Here is a 23,333-nt window from a genome sequence, read left to right on the forward strand (position 1 = left end):
GGATAAAGGACTAAACACAAGTTCACATTCATCTCCCATGTTCTTCCTCTGGGTATGGGCTACCTGCACTTCATGTCTTTGAGAAATCATCTCTGTAGGAGACTTACAAAGCATCTCTGTTTCGGGACATTGTCGTCTGTTTGATGTGGTGTTAAATGATTTTTTTTTTTTGCCCCCCTTAGCTGTCATAACTCCTGTAGGTTTTCTAGAGTCCCTCAGGCTGACAGGGAGCTCTATAGTCCAACCACCTTCCCAAAGCAGTGTCAACATCAAGTTCAAAGCAGATTATTCAAGGCTTTTTTCAGTCATGTCTTGAAGACCTCTAAGGTCAGAAATGGCACAACTTCTCTGGCTGTTCAGGTCCTTCTGAAGTGCAGCCCAGCCTTCGAGCGTATTGACTGGTATCCCACAGTTTTGTGTCATCTGCAAACTTGACTAATGTGCCCTCCATCCCTTCCTCTGGGTCACTGATAGAGATGTTAAACACAACATGCCCCCACGGTATCCGTCCTCTTACTGTCTCCAGATAGAGTATGACCCTCCGCAGCCCTGCGGAGAAGGACTTAGGAGTATTGGTGGATGAAAAGCTGGACATGAGCCGGCAATGTGCGCTCGCAGCCCAGAAAGCCAATCACATTCTGGGCCGCATCAAAAGAAGCGTGGCCAGCATGTTGAGGGAGGTGATTCTGCCCCTTTACTCTGTTCTGGTGAGACCCCACCTGGAGTACTGCAGCCAGCTCTGGGGCCCCCAGCATGAGAAAGACGTGGATCTGTTGGAGCAAGTCCAGAGGAGGGCCATGGAGATGATCAGAGGGATGGAGCACCTACTCTATGAGGACAGGCTGAGAGAGTTGGGACTGTTTTGCCTGGAGAAGGGAAGGCTCCAGGGAGACATTATAGCAGCCTTCCAGTACTTAAAGGGTGCCTACAGGAAAGACGGGGAGGGACTCTTTATCAGGGAGTGTAGTGATAGAATGCGGGGTAACAGTTTTAATTTGAAAGAGCGTATTTTATATTAGGTATTAGGAAGAAATTCTTTACTATGAGGGTTGTGAGACACTGGAACAGATTGCCCAGAGAAATTGTGGATGCCCCCTCCCTGGAAGTGTTCAAGGCCAGGTTGGATGAGGCTTTGAGCAGCCTGATCTAGTGGAAAGTACCCCTGCCACGGCAGAGGGATTGGAGCTAGATGACCTTTACGGTCCCTTCCAACCCAAACCATTCTGTGATTCTATGATTCTGTGACTCATTAACACAAATGTATGACCCTCTGGGCCTGATCATCCAATGAGTTCTTCACCCATCTAGTTGTCCCTCTACGCAGATCATAATGATCTAAGATAACACATGATTATTGACATAGGAGTTGGTTGGTGTTTCTTGGAAGCATTTCTGTCTTGGCTGATTTCTATTTTGTATTGCTAGGCTGAAGATGAAGAAGGCTACCGTAAGCTGATTGACCAAAAGAAAGATAGGCGCCTGGCCTACCTATTGCAGCAGACAGATGAGTATGTGGCTAATTTGACTAACCTGGTATGGGAGCATAAACAGGCACAAGCAGCTAAAGAGAAGAAGAAGAGAAGGAGAAGAAAGAAGGCAAGTAGTTACAGCTGGTATTTTTTCTCTTCTTCAAATCCAGTTTTAATGTTGATAAATGTAGCAATACCCAATTGTCATACACATACCAGAGTATCTAAAATCATCTACACTGCTAAATTCTTAACACTGAGGGAACTCATCTCCCTCCACTGAAATATATAAGAAATTTGCTGTCATTAATTCTAAAGAAGGTGAGAAGTTGGCAGGATTAGAAGATTGTGGACTGTTAACATTGATTTGCTGATAAACTTTCTACAGGCAAAATTGGGCCAGGCACATAAATTCAGATTAAAGTATCCTAAAAGAATCCAATGGATCCAAAATACCTTGTGCAAAGAAGATGGGAAAAGTCTGGTTTGCATAGCTGTTTCATACAGGGTAACTTTTATAGACCTCCACATTCTACACTTGGCTCAGTCCATTTTGTAGGACCATTGGAAATGACTAGAGAGAAAGAACTTGCTTGGATAGGTTTATAGTAAATGGGTATTCTGCCAGTAGTATTGTTCATTGTGCAATGTTAACATTTAATTGAAGCTTTTAAAAATTACCTTTCTTCATATGAAATATTTTATTCCGTGAGAGAGACTCATTGTGGAAAGTGAACGATGCTATTTTCGAAAAAATAATTCTGTGTGTGAAATAATCATTAAGTAATGACTTGTCATTTTTGTGACCTCTGAGTACCTTTCATCTCTTGCAGGATGGATAAGAGGATTTTTATAATCCATTTCCATGCCTGGTTTGCTACTAATTACTGATACAAATATAAACATTATATTTACATGGTTTCCAAGCAGCTCTCTAAATATGCTAATAAATACCAGCATATAAAAAAATTCTGATTTTGGAGATTAATGGCCTAAAAAATGCTCCATGTTTTCTCCTGTCCCTCTCCAAAACCTCTGTACTTTTCATTGAGAGTATGTTCTTAACATAGGAACAAGTTCATGCATTGGAAAATGGACTATAATGGCAAAGACAAATGCCCAAGGCTTGATCTGAAGCAGATATTGAGGATCATCTCAATATTCAGAAGTGCAGCTATTCCTTAAGTATACCTCTTAAAACAAAGAAACAACTGGATTATCTGAATTTATCACACACATTAAGGATACTTGGAAGTTGTTTATCTATAAAACACAATTTAAGAGACCGTTCTTGTTGTTAGTCTGATCTGTTTATGTTGCTAACCAAAATAAAACTGTGCTGTAGTACTACAAACCCAGCACTGTGACAGGAGCAGAAGCTGTATTCTGTCCTTTCTTGTTCATTGTCAGAATTGTTTAAGAAGGTTCCAATTCAGAAGCAAACTGTGTGTTCCATTTTCTCATACTATCCTGGCATTTTTAAGTAGGGTAAATGAGGACAGGCTTTGATGAAGATACTGTTTATTTCTTGGAGTGGTGTCTGGGGAGAAAAAAAATATAGCTTACTCCAGCCAAGAATTCCAGGGTTCTTTTTGTTTATAATTTGAGTAACTGTGGTCTAGATTTGACATATAGTGAAAAGAACGCCCAAAATACCCCTTCTAGTTAGTTGTCAGACCAGAAGAAATTGTGTACGTACCCAAAATAAAAGTGCCTGCACAGATATACAAACTGTGATGCCTGGTGACACCTCTGAAACTGAGATTAAAGCACTTTAGAGGAAATTAATAATAAATCACATGAAAATTAATTACTATTTTATTTGTATTAGCACAGCCTGTAAGCAACTGAGCTCTAGGTCTGGACCAGAAATTCAGTAGGCCAGCCACTTCTTAGGTGGAGATTTATTACAGTGACTAGAGGTGTTGTAGGTACCCTAGTCATACTAGTAAATGGTTTGTGTGTGTGGTAGTAACTCTGTGCCTATTTCTACCTATATCCACCCACACCTTAAATTATGTGCACCCCAGGCTATTCAGAAATAGAGTGAAACATATTCATGGTCCAAAATGCGTACGTCATATAAAGTATTCTCTCTATACTTGTAATCCGACCATAATATTTTTTGCTTCTTCATTTGTTGTAGAAGGCTGAAGAAAATGCAGAAGGAATGGCATCTGGTCTTGGTCCTGATGGAGAGGTATGAATTTTACAAGGTGTTTTTTTTTGTTGTTTTTTTTTAAGCTTCCCAGTGATTTTTCTGTGTGCCATTGCTATAGCTTAAAAAAAATCACGACCACAAATGTTCAAAGAAGAGCTATTGTTTATAACCAGGAATAAAAATTATCTAGATTAACATTTATGCTAGCCTGTTTCTCTTCAGCAAGTTGAAGACAAAAAGAAAAATATATTGAATCTGTCACTGAGTATGCTGAAGAATCCCTCTTAGCTTTGTTATATGCTTAAGAGTAAATGGTTTTCTTGCAGTCTGTGTGTAGACATAATTTACTTCCTAAAATGAGATTGTAAACACAATATATCCTAGCTTCTCATTTTTATAAAATACATTGTTGACATTGCATGTAATTACCTTTCAGACACAGGACAGACTATAGTATTACGATGTCTTAAGACATCTGAAAGTTACTTCTTCCTCAGAAGCAAATGGAAAGAGTAGTTTTTCTGTGTCATTCTTTGAATAATATTTTTCATTCAGTAGCAGAGCATATGCTGCCTCATTAAGCCCTATTCTGTTAATGCCATTTTTCTGTTCCATTTTATTTTTATATAAAGACTCAAGGAATGTATTTATTGTTTTACTTTTGGTCTTTTTTATACTTGCAAGTGATATTTGTGCTGATGTAGTTAAAGAATTACAGCACAATCCTTTAATATAGTTACAGTTGCACAAGGAAAAGGCATGTAACATTCCTGTAACTTTAGTATTTATGGAAATGAGGTAAGTTTATATTCTGTCAGTCACTGTATTTATAACTGTTCAGAATTATTTTTTCTTGTTCATGTACATATACTAGGAAAAGATTCTTCAGTAGAAGCAGTAATAGAAGGCAGAAAGTTTTTAAAGTAAAAAAATCTGTGATTAAACAGGGCAAAGAAATAACAGAAAAAGTAATTACACTATTGTGGTTTCATTAGAGCACCAGAATAAGTAAAAGGTTTTGTTTTTGCAGGTGCTTTGTGAGATTAATTGAAGACATCAGGACAGTGAATCTTTAAAATAGGCCTTCTTTACATAAAAAATTAGCTATATTGTTACATCTTTTTTTCTCCATATGAGAGAAAAGGTCGTAAGGTCAATGTATGTTTTTTTGTTACAGATGTCCATTGGTATAAATAACAGGATTAAATGCTTATAAGTATGCATACCTTGTGTCTTGTTTCACAGAAGCCAACAGTTCTTTACCATGTTGCTCTTGTTAATTTATTTGGAATACTGTGATGTATTTGTGGATATTGCATACAATATGTTACATGCAGAAATACTGTGACTCAGTGTTTGCTTGATAGCCATGTGGGAAGGCGTGGCTTCTAATAACAAAACTTCACTGCTTGTTCAGATCTGGAATCTTGAAGGTGCTATTAGTTCTTTTTATTACACATTACAAGCGTGAAATTCAGTTGCCTTATGGTATAAAATGTCATTTGAATTTTTAGCCTATAGATGAGAGCAGTCAGATGAGTGACCTTCCAGTCAAAGTGACTCACACTGAAACAGGCAAAGTTCTTCTTGGACCAGAAGCACCAAAAGCAAGTCAGCTGGATGCTTGGCTGGAAATGAACCCTGGGTAAGTAGTTAACATACAAGTAGGCTGCTTTTTCTATTTGCATTGATGTTTTTCGTGGGCTTCTCTTAGCTATTCTTTTTTTCATCTGTTCTATTCTTGTTTTAATTTATTATGTGCAAACTGAGTAGATGTATTGAACCCAATCCCTCCTCCTGTTACCTGTAATTCATAATCTTTCTGTTGTCTTTGCACAGCTATGAAGTTGCTCCCAGGTCAGACAGTGAAGATGAGAGTGGCTCTGAATATGAGGAGGAGGTATGTGTCTTCAAAAAAAATACTGTGACAAGTAATACAGTAAAAAACAAGTACTTATTCCATGTAATATTTTCCTCTTTTTCATAAGGAAGGAAAGGAAAGTGATAGCAGGTGTATAAGTGTTTTAAAAATAATAGAAACAGGAAAAGTAACTGCTTTTGTAATTCTTTTCAGTTCATAGCAGTTGCCCTTTATATATGCCATAAATGCCTCACTGGTAACCAGGTTAGGAAAAGTAAATATTTTACTCTGATTAGTAATAATCATGAACCAGAGAATATAAGCAGGTTCCTATTTTCAGATATATGCTAGAAAAGACTGTATTGTGGCTTTGTGGTGAATTAAGTTAACATCTTTAATGTTTATGCATTGGAAGTTTTATTGGCAATTCTGAATAACACAGTTATTATTTATATATTATGTTTATTAAAAAATTAGGGATTATGTCAGGGATTTAGGTTTAGACTGTTCTGGGTAGGCTTATTTGATTCAGTACTTTAATGGTGATTTAAATACTATTATTACAAAAATTCTGAGAAGAAACTTAAAATTAACACACACAAAGATCCCAACCCTGCAGGGTCATAATATTAGATACTATGAATAATCAATACCAATATTTGCATAGTATTTTTCAGACAAGTACTTTCTAAAGGAGAGGAAAACTGAGGATTAGAGAAGGACTGTGTTCCATCAACAGGCTAGGAACAGAACTAGGTATAGAATTCAGACCTCCTAAGTCTAGCAGTCTTTACAATACTGGACCAAATGACCACTGTAACTGACTGGATTGTATGATGTTAAGATACATACCTTTGTAGGACTAATTACTACTAATATAATTCTACAAGACTCTCATATTAAGATAGGAGGGGAGGACCTGATACCTGTCAGAGTCTAGGAGGAATGTTAAAAGAGATGTGCCTACATTTTTAGCATAGTTTCCGTAGCAGCAGTGTTGTTTGGAGCTGCGGAAATCATTCTTAGGAGAATACACTTGCAGAACTCAGAGCAGTGTTTTGTTCATCTTCATTAGTGAGATTTTAAGTTGTTGATTATCAGTTGCAACTGTAGCCAGAAGACAAATTAAGGTATTTCCAAAACAGTAAAAATGTGGTCTGTTTTTAAAAAGTTAAACAATAGAAGCCTAAAACAGCAGTTCTTGGCATTTTTTTAAGCTTTATTAAATTATCACACATCTGGAATATGATATAAACATACACATGTTATTGGAATCCTCTCCGTGAACACAGTAGACAGAGTAAGGCTTTTAAAGGTAAGATCATTAAAGGGAAAAATACTTTTTATTTCAACGTATCATGACTTCCTGTGGGTTAATGTGTGTCAAAAATTATCTTCTTGTTATGTTGCAGTGCAATTCTGTTGCAGAATAGGTGTAAGCTGAACTTTGTGATTCAGGTTTCTGTCATAAAGCATTGACCAATGAAAGCTACCAATATGTGAATGCCGGTTGAAAGTATGACTTAGGAAGATGTTGCACTTCCCAGCACCCCTGTTCTTTTTCTGTATTCTGTAGGATGATGAAGAAGAATCAAGCAGGTTAGAAGCAGATGAGAAGATACTCCTGGATCCTAACAGTGAGGAAGTTTCTGAGAAAGATGCAAAGCAAATCATTGAGTGAGTGTTCTGTAGGTGCTGGTTTTTGCTAGGAATTGTGATTTCTTACAGTGGCATTTCCCAAGGGAAGCTTGCTCTAGATTGCAGTGAGTTGTCGTAGCTTCTCTGGCATGAACATCTGCAGGAAGAGGAACATGATCATTTGGTATTAATTGTGTACTGTTTATAAAGTAGCTTGCACCCTTTGGTGTACTCGCCACAGTTGGGGATTTGCACTGTTTCTTTAGACATACGTATGTGAGCTGTGGTCAAAAAAACTGTTTGTTTGTGGGAATTCACTTTAGTTCTTTTTCTGCTTCCCAGGACAGCCAAACAAGATGTGGATGATGAATATAGCATGCAATATAGTGCTAGAGGGTCTCAGTCCTACTACACTGTTGCTCATGCAATCACAGAAAGGGTGGAAAAGCAGTCTTCTCTTCTTATTAATGGCACACTAAAACATTATCAGGTGAGAAATCATTACTTGGAATTATGCTTGACATTTCACTGTGGTATTTCAAGTGGCAAACTGAAAATCTGCTAAGAAATACAAGGTCTCTAGTAGGTAAGAATTTAGGAATTATATGGATCTAGCAACTAGGAACTTCTGTATTCTGACATAAGCTAGATTCATGTATGATTGAAAATGTCCTCAGAACATGTTTTCAACACTTCTGCTGTTGTACAGCTTTCTAGGAAACTCCAAGAACCTGCATCTTTTGTGCAGTCAGAACATTATTTCTACATCCGTGTAAAATAAAGAATAATACTTACTCAACAAGATGTCATAAAGATGTGTATCTATTTCTACTTGCAGAGAACTAGGAGAAAGACTGTTTCCTAAGTGTGCAAAGCATTATGATTACAGCCCCTGCTTCCTATGCTCCTCAGCACTGCCATCTATTGCAGTAGCTTGTTTAAATAATTTAAAAATGAGTAGTTAAGCTGATTTCTCTTTTCAAAGCATTTTAGTATTTTTATATTGGACTCTTCACTGTGAGACATGGTGGGAAAACAGGAGATAATGAACACAAGTGAAACAAGAGGGTTCAGACTGGGTGTACAGAAGAGGACAGCACCGCTGTGGAGCAGGGGCTCAGAGAGGTTTTACCTAGGAAAAATTTCAGTCGCTGATAATGTCGCTGCCTTGAGCAACCTGGCCCTAAGGCTGGACCTGCTTTGGGCAGGGTATTGGCCTAGAGACTGCCTGAGGTCTGTTCCAGACTGAATAATCCCATGATCTGGCTTGTTCATAGCAAAACTCCATCTGAATTGGAATTCTCTTGTGAATCCTTAGCGCTTCTAGGTATCTCACTGAGCCCTCAACAAAAAAAAAGAACGTGTCATTCAGGGACTGATTTTGAGCATGATAGGTTAAATAACTTTTGGCACCTTTAAGGAATGCTGTGACTACGACAAGATAGAATGCAACCATATAGAGAAATATGCCACTTTCTTGGCTATGACACCCTCTTTCTTTTTGCTGCCTCATTGTCAATGTGTTGTCCAGCTTGTGCACCCAATGAAGCAGGGAGCCAACAGATGCAATCAGCAGCCTTCTTTACTGCATAATCCTGATTCATTGTCTGGGAAGGTTTACCTGATGTACTAAATGAATAGTGTATAACAATACTAATTTGATGGCCATATTGGCTTAAAGTGCTCATGGATGGGAAATGAAGATTGTGAAATTCCTTTACTTCCTGAATTGTAATTACTTATGGAACATAGAAATACTCTTAAATTATGCAGATCTGTGTTCAGCAATGCAATTTCCTTGCGTGCCACAAAGCAAAATAATTCAGTCTGTGGAGTTACACAGACAATCACAGGGATTACCAATTAGAGGAGGTCCTTTAGCTGCTGAATGTGATATCTAGCAATTGAATAAGTAGATTTGTTCTTTATGGTGTTTGTTTTATATAGTAATTGCACCAGAGGTAAGAGTCACACTTTTCTAAGGAGCTTTATGTCAGGAGTGTGGAGGCTTGGCTTTGGTTCTAGCAAGAATGTTCTGAAGGAGACTTCCGCGACTCTCCCCTTCACTCCCTGTATTTCCCCATCATCTAGATTTTACATGCTTTTCCCTTTTCAACTTTTTTTATGCTTTTCCATGTTTCTTACTGTCAAGTTTGATCAGATTGTCTCTTCTTTTCTATCGCTATGTCAGTGGAGAAAGTTCAATGATGTAGAAAAGAGTTTTCCTATTGTCAGTTCTGAAGCTACTTTGTAAGTAGGACGTACCATTGCAGGACAAATTCTGATCAACTCTTGGTGGCGTGAGTAATACCTGAATATAAATCAGTCAGCGTGTACATAAAGCCAGTAAATTGGCAACACTATTTTGGATACCGTCTCGCAGGGACAACAGAAGGTTACTCAAGCATGCTGTGTTTTTTCTCTGAACTTTCTCAGGCCCTTTAGTTTACTTCTCTCTCCATGCATGAGACACACCAAAATTCTGGATCTTAGAAGCAAAAACTTTGCACTTGCATGAGTAATGTGATACACATGTATGTGGAAGTCTGTGTGACAAGGGAATAATCCGAGTCAGTGCTTTCTAGCAGTACTCCTTGGAGTGTGAAACTCTGTTACAAAGACATTTTTTTAGCTACAGCACTCTGGCTTCCTTCCAGCTCTGGGATTTTATACACAAAGGCATAATTGAACAAAGGGGGCCTGCTCTGACATGTGGAGGTATAGACATCAGACACTAAATGGCCATGTGCTTGCAAGAGCTTTAGCATACCAGTGGTGCTGTTGGCAAGTGTGAGGCTTACATGTTTGTGTAGACTTGATGGGTTTGTTTTGAAAGATTTTAATTGACACAGGCAAATGGCGTAGAATATACACACAAAGTCTAACATTTGACAGTGTTGAAACTGAAGAACAAACTCCTGTAATGTTAAGTATTTATCAACCTTACATGTGAGTGCCTGTGTTGCTTTGTATGCAGTACAAAAAAACCTCCATGTATGAAATCTGACTTCATATTATGGGCTGTGCTAAACAGGAGCGATGATTTCCATATAGCTGTTACCAGAAATTTATCTTGCTTTGGTTTTTTTTTGGTTTTTTTTTTTTTGGCGGGGGGGAAGGTGTTAAGATAGCCAGGGATCCATGTGAATGTCGTATTATTAAAGGAAATCCAATGCCTAAGTAGGCAGGGACATCAGAATCTTGATTCTGTAGTACTGGTCTTAATTATTTGTGTGGGTTTTAAATAACTGAAACTATTATTATTCATTTCAGCTCCAGGGACTAGAATGGATGGTTTCACTCTATAATAACAATCTGAATGGAATTTTAGCTGATGAAATGGGACTAGGAAAGACAATACAGACTATTGCCCTCATCACTTACCTGATGGAGCACAAAAGACTCAATGGTCCCTATCTCATCATTGTTCCCCTTTCGTAAGTAAAGGATCTCTTTCTGCTGTTACCATTCTAGGCATTGCAGATTGGTTTATTCAGAACACACACTTGTTTTTCATGTAATGACAAGATGAGGTGCACAGTGGGATTACACTGAGCATGTATTCAGTGTTCTCTTTCATCAGCTCTTCCCAGGTAATTGTCTGGCATTGGAAGGGTGACCAGAAGGCTGATACAGGACTTGCTTCCATTAGTTTCAGGGCCCGCTCTTTTGGCAAACGTAGTAGTGAATTTACTGTAATTCACTCTTAAGCCACAAGAGGGGGATGGTATTTCTTTCATATTACATGCCTGCAGTTCCCCATTCAACTTCTAACTGTGATATTAAAAATCTGTTGTATAATTCTTTAAACAACTGGCACCCACTCTGATACCAAGTAATCACGCTTTAATGAGGTTGGATGGTCTTTCGAGTACTGTATAACTAGCCTTGATGAGTGATAGTCACACTTCTGTCAGGTGTCCAGATTATGATTGTTTATTGTGCTGCCCCCTTTTGCTTTTCCTTAGCTTTCCAAGATGCTGCTTGTTTTATACATTTCTTTTAATGCATTTTCCTTTCTCCAAAAGTGAGGTGTGGGTTTTAGTGATTTGAAGTCCTGTGTTTTAAATAAAAATTGTCAGGCATTGTAAGACTGATGTAGGATATTAAGGGCTTGTTTGCTTATTTTTGTGTGTAAGTGACTTGATTGATGTGCAGAAGTTCCCTGGCCTTTTTGTTAGATAACTTGTCCACCAATTGTGCTGAGCATGCAAATGTGTTGTAGGATTGGGATAAATTTTATCTGTGGCCATGTCTTTTGATTTCTTTTGAGGTATCCTGTCTTCTCACTGTGCTGCAGTAGTAACTGATTGACTAGCGTAAATATCACAGCTGTGCCTAACTGAATACAAATGATGAGCTCTAATGTGAAAAGAAATGGCTGGGAGAAGATCCATGAAGTAAAACAAAGTTAAAAATAAAGGGAGAGTGTTATTAATGTCAGATTTCACATGAGCACAGTAAAAAATCAGATTTAAGTACTCTGTGATGATTTTTCTTATGTTTCTAAAAGAGAGGAGCTGAAATGTCTTTCTTGTATACATTTTAAAAGTCACCTTTCCCTGCTTTTGCGTAATAACTAGTACTGCTGCCATCACAGGTCCAGTAAGAAAAAAAAAATGGCAAGCAACCAAAAAACCTCAAGGTTATTTTTTACTGCTGTACCATGATAAGCAACTAGCTTAGCCATAAAAACCTATTTGTTGTGATCGAACAGCAGAAACAGTGCAAAAACGGACCTGCATAGTGGCACTGGGTGGCGCTATGAGTCATTCTACTCGAGTAGAACACATCTGAACTCCATGAGACCATATTCGAAAAGTTGTAATGTCAGTTTGTGGAAGATAAGTGGTATAAAAGAACTTACAAATCTATATTTTGTTAAGGGTTATCGTTCTTATCCTTAATATGCTTCAGAATACAAAGATGCACGTAAAATACTGCTCTGAATTGGTTTCAGAGAGGCCCTGAATACGAGCTGAAAGAGAATTTCACACTTTCTTCTGTTTACTCCCCTCTCAGAGATGCTTGTATTTTATTACAGTATATAAAGTGCATTTTTTAAAATATACTGTTAATTATGGGGATTGCTTGCATGAAATGTGATGAAAATTTGGCAACCACATGGAAACGTTTCTAAAGTTTGACCTGCAAATGATGAAATACCTTACTTTTTCTTTATAATCTCTATGATAGGACTTTATCCAATTGGACATATGAATTTGACAAATGGGCTCCTTCTGTGGTGAAGATATCTTACAAGGTTTGATTTGTTTTTTGTATGATTATAGAGTTGAAGGAATGAGAACAGAGCCAGTTTTTCCTCTGCCTCTGTGTGCATTTCTAAACGGTTTGCTCATGACATTTTGTTATATATATCAGGTACTAAGCAGTGACAGTTAATTATACTAGGAAAAAGACTGTAATAAACTGTAATTACTTTCACATAGTGAAATGCAGAGTTAATTGTTAATTATCACATCGCAAGGCTTCTGATGAGAGTAACACAAATGACAACTACTTCACATTTTATACATAGCTGAGCACTGTGCTGTTTGGCTACTATAGCGGTGGTACAGGAAAGCAATTTGTAAGGAGACTATACCACTAGCTACATGTTTCCAGTGCCCCATAAACAGAGCTTTACAGTCTAGCAACCATTTAGGGAAAGCACTGTGAAAAAGTCTGGAATGTATTGATATATTGTTTGTAGTACTGTAGGATTATAGGTTCCTGTTGTTGCTCTGTGTCTGCTAATTCATAAAAACGATATACTTTCTTCACCAGAAGAAAGAATAACTACTCGGTTCTCTCTCTCTTTTAGGGTACACCTGCAATGCGCCGCTCACTTGTTCCTCAGCTTCGAAGTGGAAAATTTAACGTTCTTTTAACTACTTATGAGTACATAATAAAGGACAAACATATCCTTGCTAAGGTAGTAATGACTGTCATCTCTTAACAGCAAGGCCTTCAAGACACCTTTAAATGGTGCATAGCACAAAACACATTTTTGTTTATAGCGAAGTCCTGAGTTGTTCCGTCCTTCAATAAAAGTTAAACCTTTAGTTTACTTTTCTATTTCTCTGGTTATGATTGGACTTCTCAGTCACAGCTTTCTTCCCTGTAAACACCAGGATTTTCCTGAATGTGGCCAGGAGACTAATTCCTTTGTGCAGTTCTGTCAGTACTGTGTACCTGCCTGTCCCTGGAGAAACATGACTTTTCTCCCCTCTGCTTGATGGCATTTAACCTAATCTGCAGTTCTGAGTTTAATTTTTTTCCATTTTTTCTGACCTGAAGCTTACTCTTATTAGAGCCTTTCCAGCTATGTGGTCACTTTTCCCCAAATGACCAAATAGTTATCTGTATCATGAATTTGGTATCCAGACTCTTTACTACACATGGCCCAGTTCTTAAAGGCCCACTAACTGTCAACAGGTGTGCCTCAAATGTAATTTGAAAGCTACTGTACTGTAAGACTATGTCGTGTACACACAAAGCAGACTAAGGTATTTTGCCATATGGAGAAACCATATGGTCCTGCTGTCCCTTCATTGTTCATTTTCACTTTATTTCGGTCTATTACATACTGCATATTTAGATTATTCATTTTTGCTCTCTGATACAAAGGCAGTGCACTTTCTTAGCATAATTCTGAACACTTGAGAACAATTTGAGACTGCAGCATTTTCCTTCCCCTCCAGTTTTTACTCACCCTTGCTGAAAGATAGGAAGGACAGCACTATGCCATTCAGCCTGTCCTGGGAAAAGGAATTAGTTAGCACCTATGAAAGTACAGTCCAAGGCTTTTCTAGTCAATTGGTCCATGCGGCACATGTGTTGACTGCCCATGTTGTAGTACAGGTGGTAACGGAGAACTCGAGCAACTTTCTTTCAGCATCTGCTCTGACTGCATTTAAGCTTTCACATTAGGAAATAGAAACTTTATTTGAAGATGCAGTAACTGAGATGAGATGATCGTAATTATGCTGCTTTGTTCTTGAGTAAAAACATAAAAACATATGATTAGGTGAAACAAAACAAAGTTCAGGGTTGCTGTTATTTGTGAGCACAGTTATTTTGTCTGAAAATGCTTTTGTCTCCTGTCAAGGTTCTTGGTGCAGACAGGTTTATTTGGAGTTTATGTGGTCTCTTTTTTTCCCCTGGGAACCATATTATGGCCTTGAAGAGCCAGTCACCCTAATCTCTTTCCCAGAAATGGGAGGAATCCGCTGTTTGCTGTTGCAGTTCAAGTCAGAATTCAGCATCAGATTCAGCATACCTTGTGTTTGTTTCTATTTTTGCTGCTTGCAAGGGCACTGGTACTTGGGTAATCCTTGATTTGGCTTTTCTTATATATGGGAATGACTGATGTCTCAGGCTTGAAATATTTATGTTCTATACCTGTTGGGAGGAATTTGACTATGTCTGACCTGCTCTAACTTTGCCAACTTTTCTTCTTTTTCTTCCAGATTCGATGGAAATACATGATTGTAGATGAAGGCCATCGAATGAAGAACCATCACTGCAAGCTGACTCAGGTCTTGAATACTCACTATGTGGCCCCTAGGCGAATACTGCTGACTGGGACTCCATTGCAGAACAAGCTGCCTGAACTTTGGGCTCTTCTCAATTTCCTCCTCCCAACCATTTTCAAGAGTTGTAGCACCTTTGAACAGTGGTTCAACGCTCCATTTGCCATGACTGGAGAAAGGGTACTGTGGCAGTTTTTTTTAAAACATCAGAAACAAACCACTTTGATGAAAACAGAAAGGAGCTTATACAGAAGGATTAGTGTTTGAACTCTCCCTGGTACTTAGGGAATTAACATAACTAAAAGTCACCTTTTTTATAATGCCAGAAAATTTTAATATCAGTGTCTTTTTTGACTCAGCGTCAGTTTGGTTGTAACATGCAAGTAATTATTGCACATGCTTAACCTTTCATGTGAGAGAAGACATTACCTAATATACTGAGTTGCCTTGTAGTGACTTTTATAAACTTCTGTAGGTGGACTTAAATGAGGAAGAAACTATTCTGATCATCCGTCGTCTCCATAAAGTGCTCCGACCCTTCTTGCTGAGAAGATTGAAGAAAGAGGTTGAGTCTCAACTGCCAGAAAAGGTTTGCAATGAGAGGAGTTGTGGAAGGATTTTAATACTTTTTTTAAGCATTATGTAATGTTCCTTTTTCAGATTTATTTTACAGAAGAGGACTTCTTTAGCATCTGTTATTGCTGTGGTTTGTTCGTTTATAACTTTGCAAAGAAAGCTGGCCACTGAGGATGCCTGAGTACCTGAAGTTTCTTGCATTCTCAGGGTTCCTCACCAGTCTTAGAGCTTTAATCCTGTTTGTAGTCATCCATATAAGACATGCAACTTATTTCCATGATATCTGGTTTCAAGTTGTAAGTGAGTCAGCCATACACTGATGATTAGATTCTGTCCTGTCCCATCTTCCTTGCACTGGGCAGAACCTTTGCTCCCTTAGCTAGTTCACTGAAATTCCTAAAAGACTACTAGACTTCATAAAGCAGGCAGAATTTGGTCCTGCATTAGTATTCCAGGAGCTTTGTGAAGTGTCTTTTTGAAATTGAACAAGTTATTTTTAACTAGTGGCTTTTTAATTCAAAACATAAAATTATCTTCTGATTTGAAAGATCATTGTTTTTATCTCTGGGCAACTCATCTTGCCCCACCCTGTCCTCCTCTGCAATCCTGCATCACTTTTCACATTCACCCTTCTCAGAATACAGCAGCTAAATAAAAATGTAAATTTGAAGGTGTGGTAGGGAAAATTTGGTGCTAAGGTCAACTGGGTTCAAACCATACCAAAATGAAGTTTTTGTAAGTTGGGTTATGAGCTGACTAACACTGGCTGAATGAACGAAGAGCTCTGTACAGATGCTTAGTGACAGTACTTAAAGGAAAGGCGTTTTAAAAATTTCTTTCTTATCTTTATAATGTTGTGAACGCTATTATTATTGTGACTTTCTGTTTCTTCAAATGTGAGATTCTCAGTCTCCTCAGAAGCATTTATTTGACAATGAAATATACTTACAATTATTACTGAAATCTTTATTCAAATTTCTGCCAGTTAGAGCCACTGTATTTGATAAATCCATTAACAGGCATTGGAGGGGGAGGATTTAGAAGTTGCACACACACTGGTACTCAGAAGACCGTGTTTCTTTTTGTTGCCATTATCTTGTTTATGAAAAAAAGCAGTTAGTCCAACCATGGGGACTGAACTTGTTGACTGAAGCCTGTTAGTTAGTTTCATTTGATCTTATAAATCTTGGTAAAGAAGCCATTGAAGAAATAGTCACTTCTTTTTAATGAGTTCATCCTACTATCTTTCTGAGAAGAAAATAACCTGATAATTTTTATTCCATTTATTTGTTAAATATTAGGAAGCTTATGCTTTTAGTCATCACTTGAAAGATTTCTAGCCACTAGTGTGGCTTTATTATGTGACTGTTTTTATTTACTTAACTTACTAAAAGCATAGTGACTGTAATCTGGAAATTGGGTAATAGAAAAAAATTGGTTAAATTGGGGTATGAAGTCTTGTATTACTGCATTTAAAAATACTGTGCAGTCAAAAACTGCTTTAGTAAATGCAGTTTAACAAAGCTGAACAAGAGGTCAAACTGAATGTGGGGATCATACAGTACTTGATTAATTCCCTGTGTTTTTAGTTGATGTTGAGAAAACAGCATATTTCTATGCCAACCTAGGTAAGCATAATGCTAATTTGAGACTTTGAGGGATGCGTATTTGCTAGGTATACAATGATGATATTTTTATAATGCTTTGCTTGGTATTTTTATAGTGCTTTACAGACATAATAAAGTCTACAGGTTATTAAACACAAAATGTTTTTTTTTAAATTGCATGTTAAACATAAAATGAATTTTTAAATGTTTTTTTTTTAATTGCTAAAATTACAGAATGAGAAAAAAATATGTTTGGCAATTCTGCGGTTACATTCTTAGGATCCAGCTGTCTCATAGTAGTTGTGACTGTCTTTTGAGATACTCATTGCTGTGCTTGCAGTTGGATTGCTGCTCACTGAAATCATATGTGGTATTAGGGTACGCATAAAAGATTAGTAGTTTTTTTGGTTTGTGTTTTAGGATGACAAGAACCTGCAGGTATAGCCTACTAACATTATTATGTCAATGTGTTTATGGTTGTGTTTTTGGTTTTTTTTCTTTACAATAGGTGGAATATGTGATCAAATGTGATATGTCAGCTCTTCAGAAGATCCTGTATCGTCACATGCAAGCCAAGGGAATCCTTCTCACAGATGGTTCTGAAAAAGACAAGAAGGTACAAAAGAAAGACTAAAATATGTAGGAAACAATGTATTGTTATTAAACATGTTAACAATATGATTTCTGTTTCATAAAATTAGTATGTAGGCTTTTATTGCAGTTATCTGTCATGGGAAAAGAAATTTCTATCAGACATGGTTTTGTTTTACAAGACTGCAACTCATGCTTTCTATTCACAGGGAAAAGATACTACTTGTATTCACTGTAGTTACAATACCTTTCTGCAGACAGGCCGTGTTTGAAAAAAAGTAGCATTTCCCTTGGCCAAGTTTAATCCAATAATATACCTGAATAATCGTGATGGTGGCAGCGCTGGCTACAGAAGGTTATTGATCTTGTCTTTCAAGAGCTGTTAGTTAAGTATAAGTCTTGTTTTGGCCAGCTAGGGCTGTATGCTTGCATTCATACTTGTAAGATCTGTTAATGACAAAGTTCTTTAAGAGAACAGTAGGATTCAAAGTCATATAGTCAGATGTAGACTACGTATTAGTAAATGTTGATTATGCCATCATGGGACTTAATCCACTTAATATAGAGTAAAAAAGTTGCCACTCATCAGCGTATTTGTGTATACACTTTTCACATGATAATAAATGTGAAATACCTTGAATAGGCACTGCAGAACAGCTGGTGTGTAACAGTTTGTGTTTGCACCCTGTTATGTGTATGTTACTGATGTAGTGCAGTCACAGACTGTCTTTCCACCATCCTTTTGCAGGTTGCATTGGTACAATGGGTGACTTTTTTTTTTATTCAGTGTCTTATTTTACCCTCCTTGTTTTGTGCAGGCAAATTGTTTTTTTTGCTGATGCTTAATTCAAAGTCCAGACAAAGCTGGTTCTTATCATGGGATATTGATACTCATCTTCATAGTTTGAGTACTTCGCAAACATTAATTTATGTTCCTCTGTTGTATTTTTAATGTAATTTTGTAGTTTGATGTCTTTACCTTTGTCCTACAAATCTCATTTTGTATCACAGTCTTCTACTTCCTTCCCTTTCTGGACTCTTTCCTCTCTTTCACCAGCTCAGAATCTTCTGTCGATTTTTCCCTATTTGGTTCTCCACCCAGCTTTTTGCTTAACCAGTTCAAATTGCCTTTGCTGTCTTCTGAACACCTCCCTCTCCCTCCCCTCTCTCCAAGGGTCTAAAAGTTTTCCTTTCTTGCCACCCTCTCCTAATTAATATTTTTCTTTAACTGCTTCATCAGGCTCTTTTATCCATGCTACCTGTTGCCAGCAGAGTGAGGAGGTTGTTGAGAATGCTTGGCTTCAGTGATCAAACAACTACGGTGTTAGGAGAAAATCCTGTCTTTTTACAGCTCTGGCCTGGAACCAGCTCAGACTAGAGAGAATTCATGAAGCTGGAAAGTTCTAGGAAATGACTCAGAACAAATATGAACTGTATTTTCAAGCAAATTTGAGAGGATTTTGAAAAGAACAAAAACAAGTTTTAGATGTGTGGAGTACCCCCTTCAAACATAAAATCTCTGCTCTAGATAGAAGTTATGATTTCACTGTACTTTCCAGGAAAGAATAGAATATTACTAGTATATACTATAATCAAATAGTGTACTTTCCCCTAGTTTTACTATTGGAAATTGCTAAATTGTTCTAGCTGAGATTTTTAAAATAAATCTGAATTAGTTGTACAGTAAGCTTGGAATATTGGGGCCACTCTGGCTACATTTTCATAAAATTGCAAAAAAGCGAAGTGGCATCTGAAAGCAACAAGTGTTTGGCAATGTTAATACGATAGGATGTTCTCAAACTTGTATCCACCAGTTGGAATTAGTTTTTAACCGTACAGTTTAGTCTAGCACAACTGACTATTGTCTGAAGTCTGCCTTCATTCTGAAAAAGATTCACTGTAGAGTAGGTTTGGAGAATATACTTTGTTAAATATTAAGATTACTCACAAGATTTGGTTATCTCTAGCTTTTTAGCTGCCTGTGGCCCTGTGTTTTACTTGGCCTGGAAGGAGAAACCCGTATATTCAGTTAACAGACAGGAGGAGATACCATAGAATTGAAAAGCACCCAGCTAGAATAATTTCCTGTTAGAAGGTTCAGACCAGATGGAATTCGTATGGTTTCATAATGAACAGTACAAATATGGAGTTTGCAGTACATTAGATGCTCTGCTTCCCTCTGTGAATACTGCAGGTAGATACGTAATGCACTTCGTGCATTATTTCCAGGTCTTCCATTTTCGTTGCGGAGCATCCTTATGATAGATGAATTTATACAGCAAGACAACTGCACAGTAGCTTCTGTTTTTTTGTTACTTGTTTGTTTGAGTTATTTTTAATTAGTGCTGTGGTGTTCAGGTTTGGGGTAGAAGTATTTTTATGCCTGCATTTAAAAATATCTTTCGAAAGCTTCATTAATAAGCTAAGAAATTAAATTCATTATTTGATTTGCATTGTTTGTATCCATAGGGAAAAGGTGGGGCAAAAACTCTCATGAACACTATCATGCAATTGAGAAAGATATGCAATCACCCATACATGTTTCAACACATTGAGGTAAGACTCCACAGGTTTGATTTTGAGATTTGTTTTTATTCAGATGGCTAATATAATAGAAAACTGCTATTGCAGCTTATGTGTGTGGGAGAGGACATCTCTGTCTACATCATTTGTGCTGAAAAGGACACATTTGAAAAACATAATCATTGTGATCCCTTATATTTAGAAACAAATGGACCAATGGCCAGCTTTTTATTGGTAACCTGAAGTCTAGTTCTAAAGCATTTAATCTTGTAGAGACACTGTCTTCAAAAAATGAAGTTTTTTTTTTTTAAATTTAAGATGTTCCAGGGCCACTTAATCTCTACTTAGACCTAATTTATGATGTAGAGACACTAGTTCAAAATGTCATGTTTAGGATCTTTATAACTAGCAGGCTGCTAATCTTTTATGGTATCAACCAAAATTGTCCTAGTCCACCTTGTTTTTTCAGCGAAAATGTACTATCTATATAGCATCTCTTATTAGAATCCAAAGTAGATAAACATAATGATATATCTAGAAAGACAGAAAGTATCTGGAATGTAGCTACATTTATGAACGAATAATTAAGTACGTACTGTGATGTATTATCATTGTAGTTTTCATTCTTTGTTCTGTTGTATGCTAATTAAGTGAATTGAGTAATTTCCAAACGGATCTTCTAGTAATTAGGATAAATTAATTAGCTTCTACTGTATTTGTAATCTAGTAAAGTGTATGCTGCAGAAGTTACTTCTGCAAACCATGAATTTCAATAGTAGTACAGGAAAACATTAAGCAGAGCACTGTTGCTACAAGGTAGATTCCAAGAGTATGAACATAATGAACTCAAACCCCAATGCTCATGTATTGAATTTAATTGATACAAGAATGCATAATTTTGGGTTACTGTGTAGTTTGTAATAAACTGTTTATTGCTTATAACTCTGCAGGAGTCCTTCGCTGAGCATTTAGGCTACTCAAATGGTGTCATCAATGGGTAACTCTTTCAGTTTTTCCTGCTGTTCATAATGTTGTATTGGAACTAATGTATCATACTGTTTTTCTAGGATGTACATGCTAACAAACTCTAGCAGTCTATAGAAAGGCAGAGGAGGCACAGGGCACACATCTAAAGCAAAAGATAACAGTACTGGAAGTGTTATATGAGCTTTTTGTGACTCTCCATCTCTTTCAGGACAGGCAGAGAAGATTGTAAACTCATGTCTTCCTTTCCCCTTATTTTGAAATACCTTAGATACCATCTGAAATTAATTGAAATGACTCTTCAGAGATAGCAGTTGGGATTTTCTTCTCTTTCTTGTTACTTTTGCCTTCTGCTTTTCCCTCTTTACCATCTTTATTCTAAATTAAAGTAGCATTTTGTCCATTATTTGAAATGAAATAGATTTAAATTTTGTTGTTGGCACTTCTTTGTGCAACTGTCTAGAAACGGATGCTTTCTAAAGGAAATGTGTGTATCTTCCACCTGAACCCCTTCCTGTTCAGGTGTTAATGACATTTCTTTTTTTTTTTTTTCCATAAGTAGTATACCGGACTATTTGTCTCCTTAACTAGTATACCAGACTACATGTCTCCTAAACAGTTTAGTCTTTTGCTGATTACATATGTACGCATATCAGAAAGCCATGTATCTTGCGGACTTAAGTGTACCGTTGCTAATGATAAATCGTGTTTTGAGAGTACAGACTCAAGGTTAGAAATAAGTTACATAAAATCTGTTTTTGTAAAGCCTATCACTGTGATGCCGATTTAGACATCCTGTTTACTTTTATTCAATTTGTGTTACGACTTCAATTTCAGTGCTAAGACTCTGTTTTGCAATTCATAGCATAGAAGCAGAAGAGCAGCTAATCAAAGTAACTAAACATTTTTCAGGACTACTAAGGTTATATGGCTAAAGAGTATATCCTCTGTCAAACTCCTCCCATTATCTCTGTATATTAATTCAGTTTGGAATATTTCACTTTCATGTGCATAGCAGTTGAGTGGAAAGGGAATTGTTTCTAACATGTGCCTGATGAATACAACTTACAGCTGCAGTAAATGCCAGTTGAAAGCAAAACTAGCAGGTGAATGTCTCAACTGATAAAATGCTTATCTAGCTGAGAAATAATGTTTGTTTTGGTAAATAATGAAACAGAATTGAGTTTCATAAAGGAAGGTACTCTGTGTGGCTGAAAGTCCACACCATTTTTGCAAATGAAGAAAAATGCTTTCCAAACAGGAATTCACGAGTGGGTGTTTTTTTATTTTAATTAACATAAACAATTTTAAAGAGAGAAAAGTGCTCTTAGTCTTGTTTATCTTAAGTAAATGAATCTTTCTGTTATACTCTGACATAATAATGACTAGAAGCTTTTCTAAACGCGGGCTCATTCTGTCATTTACTGTGCTTTTTCTCTTCAACAGAGCCGAACTTTATCGGGCCTCAGGGAAGTTTGAGCTACTCGATCGTATTCTACCAAAGTTACGAGCTACTAACCATCGTGTGCTTCTTTTCTGTCAAATGACGTCACTCATGACCATTATGGAAGACTACTTTGCCTTTCGAAATTTCCTTTACCTGCGTCTTGATGGTAAGCTAAATGAAAAAAACAAAAAAAGGATAAATAATAAGTTAGGAGGTAACATGCTTCATTAGTCTGGGCATGGGATACCTGGGTTCTCTTCCTAGTGTCTTCCTAGCATACCAGTGCTGTGAGGTAACTATACAAAAGCGTAAGCAGGTTCAAAAAATGAATTGACAAATCCATGAAGGAAGAGTCTGCAAGGTTATTTATCATGAAGTTATGGCAGTAGACCCTTAAGCTGCAGTTCAATAGAATTTTCCCTGTTCTCACAGACAAGATACTGAGCCAGATGTACTTTTGCCTCTCTTGGTAGAGTTGATCTTAAGTAATTCTCTGTCTCCCTGGCTCTTTGACTGTTTTCTTTCATCTGTTTAACCTGAAAACCATTTGGTTAAGGGATTGTTTTGATGAACGCTCAGGTCTGTTCCTGGAATGCAGATTATGTAGAGATTTGATGTTTAAGACATTTGATGTCCCTTTTTCTAACAAGGTTTAAAATCCAAGGTCCCAATCAGTTGTCACTATTTAAATTGCCTGAAGATATTCTCATGATGAGAAATGGTAATGCCAGTGTTTTGCCTACATTCCAGTGGAATTCATTAATTTGTACTTGTTTAAAGTTTGACTGCTGTTCTTCACAGGATAGCTCAATTTCTGTGACAGGTAAAGTAGTACCTGTAGTTTTCTTCCTGAATTTCACAGGAAGTTCAATAGCCTCCATTATTTTATGTGTAGATGTGTTTTATTACCTTTAAATGAAAAGATGGTTTAGAAACATAGT

At 37.1% G+C, this 23,333-nt stretch overlaps 1 protein-coding gene across 6 annotated transcripts in view; it reads left to right on the top strand.

Annotated features, from left to right (window-relative positions):
• The window catches only part of SMARCA2 (SWI/SNF related BAF chromatin remodeling complex subunit ATPase 2), a 119,696-nt gene that overhangs the window by 46,654 nt on the left and 49,709 nt on the right, over window positions 1-23,333 (top strand). For all 6 annotated transcript variants that reach the window (XM_082337453.1, XM_082337455.1, XM_082337454.1 and 3 more), the window contains 15 exons: window positions 1,426-1,596; window positions 3,616-3,669; window positions 5,145-5,275; window positions 5,470-5,530; window positions 7,068-7,168; window positions 7,472-7,619; window positions 10,403-10,566; window positions 12,326-12,392; window positions 12,954-13,064; window positions 14,602-14,844; window positions 15,140-15,253; window positions 17,356-17,463; window positions 19,908-19,994; window positions 20,912-20,958; window positions 22,392-22,558. In XM_082337453.1, coding sequence (XP_082193579.1) covers window positions 1,426-1,596; window positions 3,616-3,669; window positions 5,145-5,275; window positions 5,470-5,530; window positions 7,068-7,168; window positions 7,472-7,619; window positions 10,403-10,566; window positions 12,326-12,392; window positions 12,954-13,064; window positions 14,602-14,844; window positions 15,140-15,253; window positions 17,356-17,463; window positions 19,908-19,994; window positions 20,912-20,958; window positions 22,392-22,558 — 1,774 coding nt within the window. The remainder of the gene's footprint in view (window positions 1-1,425; window positions 1,597-3,615; window positions 3,670-5,144; window positions 5,276-5,469; window positions 5,531-7,067; window positions 7,169-7,471; window positions 7,620-10,402; window positions 10,567-12,325; window positions 12,393-12,953; window positions 13,065-14,601; window positions 14,845-15,139; window positions 15,254-17,355; window positions 17,464-19,907; window positions 19,995-20,911; window positions 20,959-22,391; window positions 22,559-23,333) is intronic.

This window comes from Platalea leucorodia (genome assembly GCF_965183815.1).
Source record: "Platalea leucorodia genome assembly, chromosome: Z".
Lineage (NCBI taxonomy): Eukaryota > Metazoa > Chordata > Aves > Pelecaniformes > Threskiornithidae > Platalea > Platalea leucorodia.